We start from the raw sequence: 12,621 nt of genomic DNA, 5'->3' as shown, positions 1-12,621 counted from the left end.
CATAATAGAGCAAAAACAATTTACACTCTCCCATAATGATCCGCCGTTCAAATTGAAAACTTCTCCGGGTAGAAATTGAATTCATAAAGTGTGATTCATGGAGGACACATCTCCTGGAGGCTGCGTGGCTCCATATCGATTGATAGTTTGTCTTGGGTCGTGCGTCAGCCTGCTTTCAGGCAAAAGCTTAACTACTTAAGCAAATCGCTAATTTCACCTTAAGGCCACCAGTGTGCAGCCAGCGATACCTAGTATTCAGACTGCAAATGAATTAAACATGAACGCCCCCCACCAACACTGAGAGAGAGAGAGAGAGAGAGAGAGAGAGAGAGAGAGAGAGAGAGAGAGTGTAATAAATTGAAGGACACCCCCAGACTGCTCACGTTTTCCAAACACTTGCTTTTTTCCCCATCTAAAAGGCAATTCGTTGACTGAAATTAATACATTCCTCGGTCGACTTTGAGATGGTGATGAGATGACAGCTGCTCAGTAATTGCTTAATCAGAAACACGAGGGAGAAATGAATTATTCACGTCATTGTTTTAGCCTTATAGTCATGTGAACATTAAATGATTATTGTTATTGATTCTCTGTCTTGGCACTTGGGCCCATGAGGTGGGGATCTTTTGTGTGCGTAAAAAACTCGTTTTGTGTGTGTGTGTGTGTGTGTGTGTATGCTTTTATCTAGCTCAATGTTTGTCTGTAGGCTATGCTTGGCTCTGAACTCCATATGCTAAGTCTTCTCCTGCTCCAGAGCTAACATGAGTGGCCTGGTGAAATGTATGTAAATATTTTGATAGGGACACGGGCTCAGAAATTCATTTGTGCCGCCTCAAACGCACTGCCTCTCGGATTATTTTCAATTTATTTGCAAATCAAGATGCGACGAGAGCCGGAAGGGCTGGAGGAAATTTAAGAAAACAATAAAATACGAACGGATTGACCAGAGAAAAGGAGAGAGCGCGTACCTTCCATACCGGCGCATTGGGCATGTATTATTGATGCTATATTTACCAGTTATAGTCCAGGTGTAATTTAAAGCGATCGGATTGTGATGTATTATTTTATACCTCTTTTTTTGTCTTTCTGAGCTCGCCTTTAGATCTGGTCAACATTGCTAATGTTGTCCAGGCGCAGATGTCTGCGAGCCCCCGCAGCGTCCCCAGGGAGCGCCAGCCCTATTAGAACAAATGTGTTCTGCTATTGTAAATAGGCACGTTTGCTGCGCCCGTCCTATTACAGCCGACGCATGATCAATAGGCTGATAACACAAGGACATCAATATAAGCGACAGAACAATGAGGGATATCATCGAACATCTATCTTAATATAGCTGGCTACAAGGGCCTGGACAAAGTGGGGAAGCTCATGAAAATTCCGCCCCACGAATTCCCATCTCCACTCCAATATGCGCACACACACTCCCAGCTGCCGGGGCTATTATTTTCCTATTTCAATTTGACACCCCAGCCTTTCATGCTAATTCTATTATTCTAGGAAGTTTATGTGATTTCATATCACTGGAAATCGGTAATGTGTTATAACCCTTTGGGCTAAAATAAACTGAATCCCTGCAGTAGCCACCGGGAAAATAATTACTTTCATATCAAAACTCTGCAGGAGTCGAACGGGTCTTTTCGCCTCTGGCTTATAACCTCATTTCAGCGGGGCTTATAGATGAATAAATTTGTTAAAGCAATACACACATAAAAATACAATATTGGGCTTTTAAAAGATGGAGGCTACCTTTACCAACAATATAAAGGCTATTTAGTATCGTACACGTGAAGATGTCATAGTATACAATCGATTTATTTATGAAAAACTTACATATATAAATATTTTAATACTTTTTACAACGTTTGAGGTTTTGTCTTGTTCTCTTTACAGTTTGTTACAGGGAGCTGCTGCTGATGATCTATTTTTTTCCAATAAACATTTAGCCCACCACATACATACACAAGTGTTCACACAGATATTTCCCCTAATCATAATATAAATATGTCAATGGAAAAAAAAATAATAATAATAAAAAATAAAATAAAAGGGGGCCGCGTTGATATATCAGTGTGTTTTTCCTCTTCGGTTAAGCTTCGAATGAGTGTCAGGAAATAAATTGACACTCCTCGATTTATGCAAAGCCCAATTTATCCCATATCGACATGAGCCGAGTCTTTGTCGGTGTCCGTGTGGGTTGAAGGCGATTCGGAGCTCTGTGGATAATCGAACACGCCTAACGACTGCTCCTTTTTTTCGGTCGGGGGAGACTTTGGACAGGCGAGCTCTGACTCTCTATCTGGCGGACACACTTCACCCGGTGAGGGCCCGTTATAGGCTTGGCCCGGACTGGCCTGTAGTGAACACGCGAGTGGACCCGATGGACTGACCTGGCCTTTGATTGCTGTCGCATTTGGGTTTACACTGCTCAGCTCCGCGTCACACCTCTGTACTGGGCTTCCGGTAGCATCACTGTCGCTTACGGGAACCTTTGGCCCGTGCTCGTACTCTTCCTCGTTACCTGCCGCCGTGCCCTTTAGAGCAGTCTGTGGTACAATGAAACCGAGCGGCTGTGTGATGGGGTAAAGCAAAAAGTGGCCCTTCCCTATCAAAGGCCGCGCAGAGGCTACTGGGAAGTCAACAGCAGGTTTACGCCGTGGCCTGGAGTCCGACAGCAGGCTCTCCACGCTGAAAGGATTGGCTTTTTGGAGGCCGGGAGATCTGGCGAGGTTTGCCTGACGCGCGCCCTCGGATGAGTCCAGCTCGGCTCCGCTCGCGTCTGCGTGCGCACTTCTTTGGTTTGGCGTTTGCTCGCAGTTCGCGTGCGTTTGGTGACGGCCGACAACTTCGCATTGCATGTTCTGGTGTTCGCTGTCCGTCACATGCGACACGCAGCTGTCACTGTCCGAGCCCGGCGTGTGGAACAAGTCCCCGGATATCAGCTTGTTATTCTGCGACCGCAGCAACCGCTTTTCCTGCTTGCGTTTCTTCTTCTCCATGCGCTCGCGCTCGCGCCGCGCGATCTCTTCAGCGTCCATGGGCTCACCGCTGCACGTGGTCGGATGCGAATTGTGCGCTGGTCGGCCTGGACCTTTCTTCGTGTTCTCTTTTTTCCTCCACTTGGCTCTGCGGTTCTGGAACCACACCTGCAGATTATTGGACGGGGGAAATATATATATCTTTTAAATTATATCCATATTTTTCCCACTCTATTGTTCAACGCCATTTCCAGGAGTTGTTCTTCAAAACAGATGTCAATTGATACATCAATTGAAATCTTGATCTACATAATATTACTTGAGTTGACCATATTTTAGGCTCAATAAAAAGGAAGTTAAAATAATATAAAATAAAATAAACACTTTGAAAACGATTCAACAACCAGGCAAATTAGGCCCCATCAACATAAATAAAATGAATGAATAAAACCAGATCAACATAATTATGCAGAGTAAATATATTCCTTGCAAAACACGATTAAAATGCTCATTCAATTCTACATTAATATGAGCTACATGGAAACGCTCTAGATGTTTGGCTGCTTTGTTTTGGTGCAGCATATCTATGCAGCATATGTCATGTGTCACTTTTTTAAGAGACCAAACAAACATTTTAAATTAGCTAGTTATTTTAGATTTATACTTACTGTAATATGGGCTTTTATGCGTGCATAAATACAATTATTATGACTAGGCCTGACGCTATAGCAATACACTCTCGTGAATTATTTTATTTTAAAACTCACTTGGCAACATTCAGGATTTGATCCCAAATACGTAAACTTTATGTATATTGTTTGATTTATTGTTAAAATATAAAATTTTAAAATAAATGTATATATATACAACCAAAATTAATAAGATGAATGACATATTTGTTGGTTATCATACAAGCACCCACAGTGAGAACACTGCTAACATATTCTCTCCATTGTCACATGTCTAGAATAGTTTTTTGTTTGTTTGTTTAAGTTTTGTTTATTTTGTATATTTTTTCTGTATATAAGGACCAATCATCTAATAAAACGATTCATTAATGTTGTTGACGACTGTTTATTCTGAGTCTACTGAGTCTATTCTGAGTTTATTCTAGTTTTGGCTACCACATGTTTTTTTTTTGTTTTTTGTTTTTTTAGAATTTAACTTTCGGGTTGATGTCATTTACAGTCCCTATGGTTATGTGTAAGGTTAGTTGTGTGTACGGTGGGCCTACAGTTAAAAGCAGTAGATCAGTAGAAAAGAAGCTTTAATTGCAGTTTAAATTCCCAAGACTATGAAATATTATTTGCATAAAAAAAATCGATTTTTTTCTCTCACCATTTGTGGCTCCATTAACAGCATATGAATGTATTTGCATATTTCTCTTGAACAATGTTTTTTCCTCTAAAGGATCATCATTTTCATCCTCTTATCATCATTTTATGACTCAAACCAACATTAGGGAGATTAAATAGAAATATTTCGTATTTTTACCTGCACCCTCGATTCTATCAAGTCCAGTCTGAGAGCCAGAGCCTCCCTCATGAACACATCTGGATAATGGCTCTCATTAAATGCCTTCTCTAATTCTTCCAGCTGCCAGCCAGTGAAATTGGTGCGAGTTCTCCTTCTCTTACAACCAGGGCTATCCTTCTCTGGATCTCCCGAATCTACGAGAATAGAATATGTTAGAATATTAACACCACGCTTTGTCAGACATTAAAGTCAGAGTTTCCAATTTGGCCCTGTTTTCTTCCTATTCTGCGTGTGTTTTTTAATGTTCGCTTTAGATCAAATTATTATTATTATTATTATTATTATTATTATTATTATTAGCAATCATCATAACAGCTAATGTTGTAATAATAATAATAAAATGTATTATTATTATTACTGTTGTTGTTACAACAGTAATAATAATAATAATAACAATAATAATAATAATAATAATTATTATTATTATTATTATTATTATTATTATTATTATTATTATTATTATTATAAAAATTGTGTGTTTTGTCAAGATTCCAAGCGCATTTAATCGCCTAAATGAAGCATCTTACTTCAGCAGCTTTCAGTGCTGTAAACAAACTACACATCTTCTTTGTTTCATCTGGCTCTAGCATTCTTGTTTTGGACGCCACTTGAAGAGGAAATCAAAGCGTTCCTTCAACATTGCGCTTTTAAATCGTTTTTTAACGCATTTAATGGCACGAATATTCTTTGTTGTTGTATGTCTCTGATATTATTAGTATTTTGTGTTTCGTTAGCGTAGCCTACCTGTCAGTTTGTACTGCTGGTTATCTCCATTCATAGCGCAGCCAGACGACAGCAGCGGGTTTGAGTTCACCACCGAGGCGGCGCACGAGCCGTTCAGTAATCCGTCTATGGAGAAAGGGACGGCGGCCGCTGACTGCAACTGATGCCCGGCCAGTTCGTACACATGGTGGTGGCTGAGGTGGTACGGAAAGCTCACCATTCCGCCGAGCGAGCCTCCGAACTGGGCGTGAGGTGGATCCAGTATCCTGCTGTCCATCATCTCCCGGGCAAAAAAAGAGGAAGCGACGTGTAGAGACCCGGCGGCGCAGAGTTTAAAAGACACGCAGCGTGCGCGGCCGCCGAGGAGGGGACATGGTGCGGGAGAAAAGGAGGGGGGACGAGCTGTACTTTATCAACGCGGCCACCTTCCAATAATTAGCCTCGGCTCGGGGAATTTGAGACCAATGAGAAGCGCTAATCGGCGGTGACGTCAGAGACGCGGGCAGAGAGCGCTTTCCCTATCGATTGCTAATTAAACCTGACATCCACCTCGATAAACAATATCAGAGCTGTCACAACAAGGCAGAGGGAGGGGGAGCTTTGATAAGGACTAGGCTACATGACGACCACGCGGGGGGCCTTCGAACGAGAGCGATCGCATTTGATACCCAGTTAAACGCTAAACAGACACTGAAATCTCACCTCGGAGGAAAAAACCCAGCGAGCTTCAGATTCACCGTCGTTTGAGTCAATGTGTCTTTATAACAAATCTCCTTTTTCTCTCTGACAATTACGCGCTCCCGTAAACGCGCACGGCGCGCACGTGCACGCCAAACGAGATAAGGTCGTTACAGTGGTCTATAAAGATAAGAGCAGCCCACTTCAATGCACTGTTGACAAATGTGACTGGATTCAGTGTTGGCTGTTGATACTTCGCTCGAGCATGCGGTCAAGAGGAGACATTTATCACAGAGCTGTCAGATGTAATTCAAAACTACAACTGGTCCAATATACAGAGGCGCAGATACATGAACATGAACACATTGTTTAAATGTCTGGAAGAGGTGGGTGGGGGAGATCCTACGTTTCTGCATGAAACATAAATGAACCTATTAATTACACGAGCCATTAATTAAAAAAAGGAAATTTAGCATTGCCTAATATCTAATGAGCGGTATTTCCCCAGACTTGGGCTGTATGTGTGATTAATGGAGTCTAAATCATAATTGCAAAATTACACCCAAGTCTTTCCCCCGCACCAAAAACCCTAAAATCTTCTGAACATTTATTGTAAAAGGTCTATATGTATTGACTAGCCTATATAACACACACACACACGCACAAACATATGTGTGTCCATTATGTGTTATATATGTATATATATATATATATATATATATATATATATATATATATAGATATATTTTTATATATATATAGAGAGAGAGAGAGAGAGAGAGAGAGAGAGAGAGAGAGAGAGAGAGAGAGAGAGAGTTCTAACAGTAGTTTATTTTTCATGCTACACCTACACTAAACTCATCATAGTGCCGTTTGTGAATGCAGTGCCACAGCCTATTCATGCTAGTGAACCGTGCTTATGAATACAGAATGCTAATCAATCCCGCCACTTTAAGTAGACTCCGTCGCCCCTCTCATTACAGGGAATTAATTCGACTTTATTTAGCCAATGTCTGAAGCTGTCATAATGTTAATCTGAGCTGAAATTTTCGCTCCCCACTCCCTCCCTGACCCTTGGCACCCCAGATTGGCGTGTTGTAATAACCCGGATCTTTCAACAGGGGCCCTGGTAATTGTTACCTTATTAGCATGCAAATTGTTTAATTAATATTATTATGAGGAAGTATATAATCCGTTCGTCTCTTGACCTCCAGCCCAAATGCAACCCTCTGCATTTCAATGTGTACATTTTAATGAACCCCTTTAAAAAATGCTTCAGAATCCGGCCTTTTTTCCTTCTTCAGTAGTCAGAGATCTTTCAACGTCCTCCTTTTTTTGAGCTTTGAAACTTTTTTGCTGTTGTTTTTGTTATCTTGACATAACCTACACAGCGATGAATAAGTCCATTTATTCGTATCGCCCTTTTTTGAACATCAAATATTCAATAATTGCCCGTCCAGGCTCAGTGAAAAGCGGCAGCCCTTGACACGCGCTCCCGGGAGACTCTGCATTTAAATCCGCTTTTCTGCACCCAACCGACATTGTCAGATCTGAGCTTTAATTAACCCGATAATAAGACAAACAAGACTCGTATTCAGGCACATTGCTAGCCGTCTTATTTTCTTCTTATTTGAATTTTTATCTACATTTTGCCCGTACAATAGAAGCAGCGGATTTAATGCTTCACGTTTAAAGACCTGCACTCACCCCACTCCAACTGCTTGTCTGAGTGCTTGTATTCATATTATTTTTTAAACATATATTTATTACTTGTGGGTATAAAGCCATCATGCAGGCCTTTCGATGGCATTCGTATGTTTTTAAGCATTACTGAATAAAAAGAGATAGATGTCATTACGCATAGCGCCTGTATGTATAAAATAGAAAGCATTTAATAAATCACTGATCGCTAATGCAAAATTTCAGCTGCTATTTTTTAGAAGATCTTGCCCTTCTTGTATAATTATTAAAAATGCTTTATCACTTTTGCTTTTCTACAGTACACACAGTATCCCATGCTTCATTAAATCTGCTCCCCGGGGGGTGGAAGACAGAGCTGGACCAGAGATGGATATAACATCAAAATTACTTCAAGTCTGCACTCAAGTACTGCCTGATAGAATATCAGTGTGTTACCTGGGTTTGGACCTGCCATGATAATGCACCCCTGATATACACCAAAGCTTCCCCTTGGCAGAAAATGAGCATGTGCAGGCAAGAAGACATCATTGACCCCATTAGCAGCAGGTGTTCGAACGTAACACCCAAGCAAACAAACTAATCAGAGCGCCCATCCAACACCGATGCCCACATTACCAACATTACACAAAATCAAATTCATTTTTAATTAGGCTGGCAAATTAATAGGCGGCAGTTGAGGAGTTTAATTACTCAATTAACTTCACGCACGTTAATTTTTAACTATCTAAATTAAGTCGCACATTTATTCGATTTGATGATAATTATAGAATTAAATCTACATTAATTGTTGTGAACGATTTGATACGATGTAAGAGATGCAGTTCCAATTAAAATAGAAGAAGGCTTCGTGATGCTTTTTTTTTTTTTTTTTTTTTTTTTTTAAACGACCAAATCCTTTGATTCGATTTGCGCAGGCGAGACACTCGGCTCCTAAATTTTTCCTCTGATCCTGAAAAATTCTTTCCCCTCCTCCTTAATCCGCACAATTAAAAGTTTCCTCCATCTAATTATCTGTAATTGTGCTGCTGTCAAAGTAGAATGGGGGAGTGAAGGCGATTGATTTGGACTTTTAATTCACTTCTTCACTTCTGATAGAAGGGAAAGTAATTCCCTTCAAATTACCTCATTCAATCCTGACACCCTAATGCCCTTCAAACCCTTTTTACGCGCCGCATTTATATATTAAAAAAGTGGATCCAAAATGAGCGCTGCCTTCTAATAATAATAACCAAACTTCCATTAGAATAATAATTTCATTTCAATTAAAACTGACTTATCACCTTTGCTAAAACGTGCTTAATATGCCGAAAATTATCAATGCTTGAAGGAGCGCAAACTGGGGAGTCTAATTGTAATCAGCAAATCAGAGGTGCTTGTCGCCGGCGCGCTTTTACGCACAGAGCCCGTTCGGAAATAGAACTAATTTACTCAACTCCCGCGGGAAATCCGCTCAACAGATTAACATTTTCAAAATATAGTAATGATATAATTTGAGGAATGGTGACGCCAATTTGCGAGAAGCCTTTGTGCGGAATCATTTGCATTTTTTCCTCACCGCCTGCGTTTTTCCCCTGTTAATTACAGCTCTGCAGATGAAGGGTGCGCAGTTTGACTCATCGCTTATTATTCAACTTCAATCTGGTAATGGAACACAACAGGCAAGAAAATAGCCAAATCTTCCCAAACTGCCGTTTATTTCTGAAAGTAGCCCAGTTATTTCGGATGTCAGGGAATGCACAGAAAGAGAGAGAGAGAGAGAGAGAGAGAGAGAGAGAGAGAGAGAGATTCTCATTCTCTCTAAAGAATCAGTGCATGTCATCGGGCATGTGTGAAAACAGGGGTCACGTTCATCACTTCTGTATCTGACGGTTGATATAAACTGTGTGTGTGTGTCTGTGTGTTTAAAGTTGGACCCAGCTAAGTATTCCTAGCAGGTGATAGGCTGCGCATGGTCTCACTACTTGTGCGGCCCTGCATGCATTTAAGGCATACACTGCAGGAGAGACAGGTTCCACGTTCACGCACATCCGACGTGGATCAGAAACGGTTAAATGTTGCTTTTGATAAGAAGAGATGGCTGTCCGTTAATCTCTTCGTGGGTCGTAAGGATCTGCAAGAAGGAGAGCGTTAACCATTACAGCCTGACCATCTGCTGCTGCAGACATTTCAACACCCAGGAGATCTGCTTAGATCCACCTCGTAAACGGGGAAAGATGTTTTAATTAAGAGAAATCAGGTTAACTTAGCGCTAATTAACAAGCTATTTTCCTTAATGAATTATACGCGCTGGTTTGTCTTTGTCAAGTAAATTGCGGTGTCTTTTACTCTCGTGTATTCAGACTATTTTCAGCTTAACTATTTACAAGTTACCTGTGCAAGCTGTTTCAAAATCACTATATGTCACTAAAAGCTAATTGACTTTACATTCTTAATAATAATAATAAAAAAAAAACCAACAACAACAACAACTATGTGCATGCAACTGTAACCATAAGGGACACTTTAATATAAACCCGAATGCATGTGCGCCATCTTCCGGCGACTCACGTGTCTGATCGCCCTGTCCAGAGCACAGATGTAGCGTTTTCCCTGTACGTTTGCCAAATATACAACATCAGTAGCCAAAGTTACTGTCATACTCTGAATCAAAATGACCGATATGCACAAAATCAAAAAAACGCCTTCAGATGCAGTGGTTTATTAGGTACAATTATCATGCACATAGCCTATCAAAATTCAGTCATGCATAAAGGAATTATTAACCAGGAATAATACTATCTCATAATAGAAATAGTTGGATTTCCTCCCTCCAATTTGTCGTGGCTGTAATTACCATCCAGTTCAGACGCACCATGTGTAACATTCCTATATCTGCCTTGCTAAATGGAAAACCAGAGCAAACAAAGGAAAGAAATTCCTGTGGCCTTGGTGAGATGGTTATGTATGGATTTGTACTTGTGTACATAACCATGTATGGATGTGTTTGTAAATCTAAATGACATCATAATCAAGATATTCATCTTAGAATTCATGCTAACTACCTTTTCCAGGATATTTTAATACGTTATTTTTGAATACATTAATATTTTATTGTGATAAATCTTTATGTTGAAAAGGGGCATATTTAGGCCGATTATGAAGATCACCGAATTATACTTCAATAAGGTTGTAAAACAACAAAAGTTGAAGTGTATCCTAGATTAGGAAATGACTTCTCATGTAAAATCATTCAGATAAACACGATACAGACACTAAGACTGAGGTCCGTTCTCAAAAAAGGGTTTCGTGACGAGGTGTGGTGCCATAAAGAAGTAGACATTTTTATCAAGAAGTAAAAAAGATGGTTGTATTACTTAAATGTCTGGGAGGTGCACACAAATTGAAGTAGATTAAAATATATGTGAACATTTTGGTTACCTAAGTACAGCACATTCGGTCAAGAAAAACACAAGAGAAAAAAAAAGTCATCATTTTTAAAAAAAAAACAATCAAAAAAGTATTTGTTAATAATTTGTATTTTAAGGCTTGTATGGTTACGAATGGTTAAATGTATTAGAATTTTTTATTTTTTTTTTTAGATATCTTGGTTTGTGTCCAATTTAGGATTCAAAAATATTCTGGATAATATGAAAAAAATCCAACTCTCATGAGTCTACTCTACATCTGGAGGGTTAATTATAAAGATAATTAATTTAATATTGCATATTTAATAATTAATGATGGATTACTCAAACATCAATTTCTTAATTAACAATGACATTAACAGTCGGCATGAAAAAAATCAGATTAATTATTTTAACGCATTTTTAATGCAAATACACACTCAGGCTTTTAACTAAATCGATACATCCCTATAGGCCGGAGCATCACCGAGGATGGAAGAGTGATAGCGACTACCCATACCCCCATAGAGCCACACAGGGTCATGGAGAACCTGGAGCTGATCTCACTCAGGGTACAATCAGATGGGGTGCCAATCTGTCACACGGACACACTCATTCACACGCTTCGGACAATTAAGAGATGCTTTCCTGTAGTACATGGAAAGTATACAAACTTTGCACACTGTCACAGGACAGAGATGGGTATTGAACCCCCAACCCTGGAGGTGTGAGGCAAGTAGGAAACTAAAACGTTAATGAAAGGTCCACAGGAATACAGCAAAGGCTAGTGTTACCAGATGTATGCGCTGTTATCAGTGTTCTCTTATACAGTTCCCTGAAGCACCAAATATTCTTCACTCTTGCTTGTATGTGAAATCACAGTGGTGTGTGTGTTCAGCTGAGTCAAACTGCGCTCAGGATTTAGTGGCAAACCCCAGTAGTTTAGACGGTGTGAAATGAATGTACATTTGTTTTTCGCAAGATCCACACAGGTTAGAATATAAAAATGGTGAGAAAATATGTTGATGTTGGTCACCCTGGGGAAACCAAGCCACGCTGGTGAAGTGAGAATCGGTGATCAGTGGTCTCTAAACAACAACAACAACAACAACAAAAACGCTTTCAAAGAGCAGAAATAAAGACCGGCTTAGGTATAGACTTTGGCGTCAAGCCACAGAAAATTTGTAGGTATAAATGTGTGCTTTGTCAGTAGTGGTGGTGGTGTGTGTGTGTGTCAGGGGGAAGGTGAATTGGCAGTGTGTAAAGGGAGATATGAAATTATTACAATCATTTTACCATTCAGCAGTGTGAGCAATGTAAAGGAATTCCAATGATGAAGCAGGTGTTCTGTGAGAGGTGCCATCTGGCAGCAGAATTAGGAGCTTATGAGCCAGGTGCTCGTGCAGCAGAGAGGAATCGGAAATGAACTCTAATGTGATCTTTTCCCCTCATGGCCTCCAGGAACATGACTTTGCACTGATACAAGCTAAAGAAAGTGCTTTGTTCTAAATAATGTGTGTGTGTGTGTGTGTGTGTGTGTGTGTGTGTGTGTGTGTGTGTGTGTGTGTGTGTGTGCGTGCATGCGTGTGTGTGTAATTAAATCTTCATCAGAGGATATATATATA

The 12,621-nt window shown here is 40.1% G+C and overlaps 1 protein-coding gene across 1 annotated transcript; it reads right to left on the bottom strand.

The window, feature by feature from the left end:
• Window positions 1-1,988: 1,988 nt before the first annotated feature.
• uncx (UNC homeobox) lies at window positions 1,989-5,600 on the bottom strand. Its single transcript, XM_060897595.1, has 3 exons — window positions 5,256-5,600; window positions 4,470-4,645; window positions 1,989-3,143 (listed from the first exon to the last, which is right to left on the bottom strand). The coding sequence occupies exons 1-3, from the start codon at window positions 5,512-5,514 to the stop codon at window positions 2,148-2,150; spliced, it is 1,431 nt and encodes a 476-aa protein (XP_060753578.1). The 5' UTR covers window positions 5,515-5,600; the 3' UTR covers window positions 1,989-2,147.
• Window positions 5,601-12,621: the final 7,021 nt, after the last annotated feature.

Source organism: Tachysurus vachellii, chromosome 21, assembly GCF_030014155.1.
Source record: "Tachysurus vachellii isolate PV-2020 chromosome 21, HZAU_Pvac_v1, whole genome shotgun sequence".
Classification (NCBI taxonomy): domain Eukaryota; kingdom Metazoa; phylum Chordata; class Actinopteri; order Siluriformes; family Bagridae; genus Tachysurus; species Tachysurus vachellii.
This window is presented reverse-complemented; position numbering and strand designations above follow the sequence as displayed.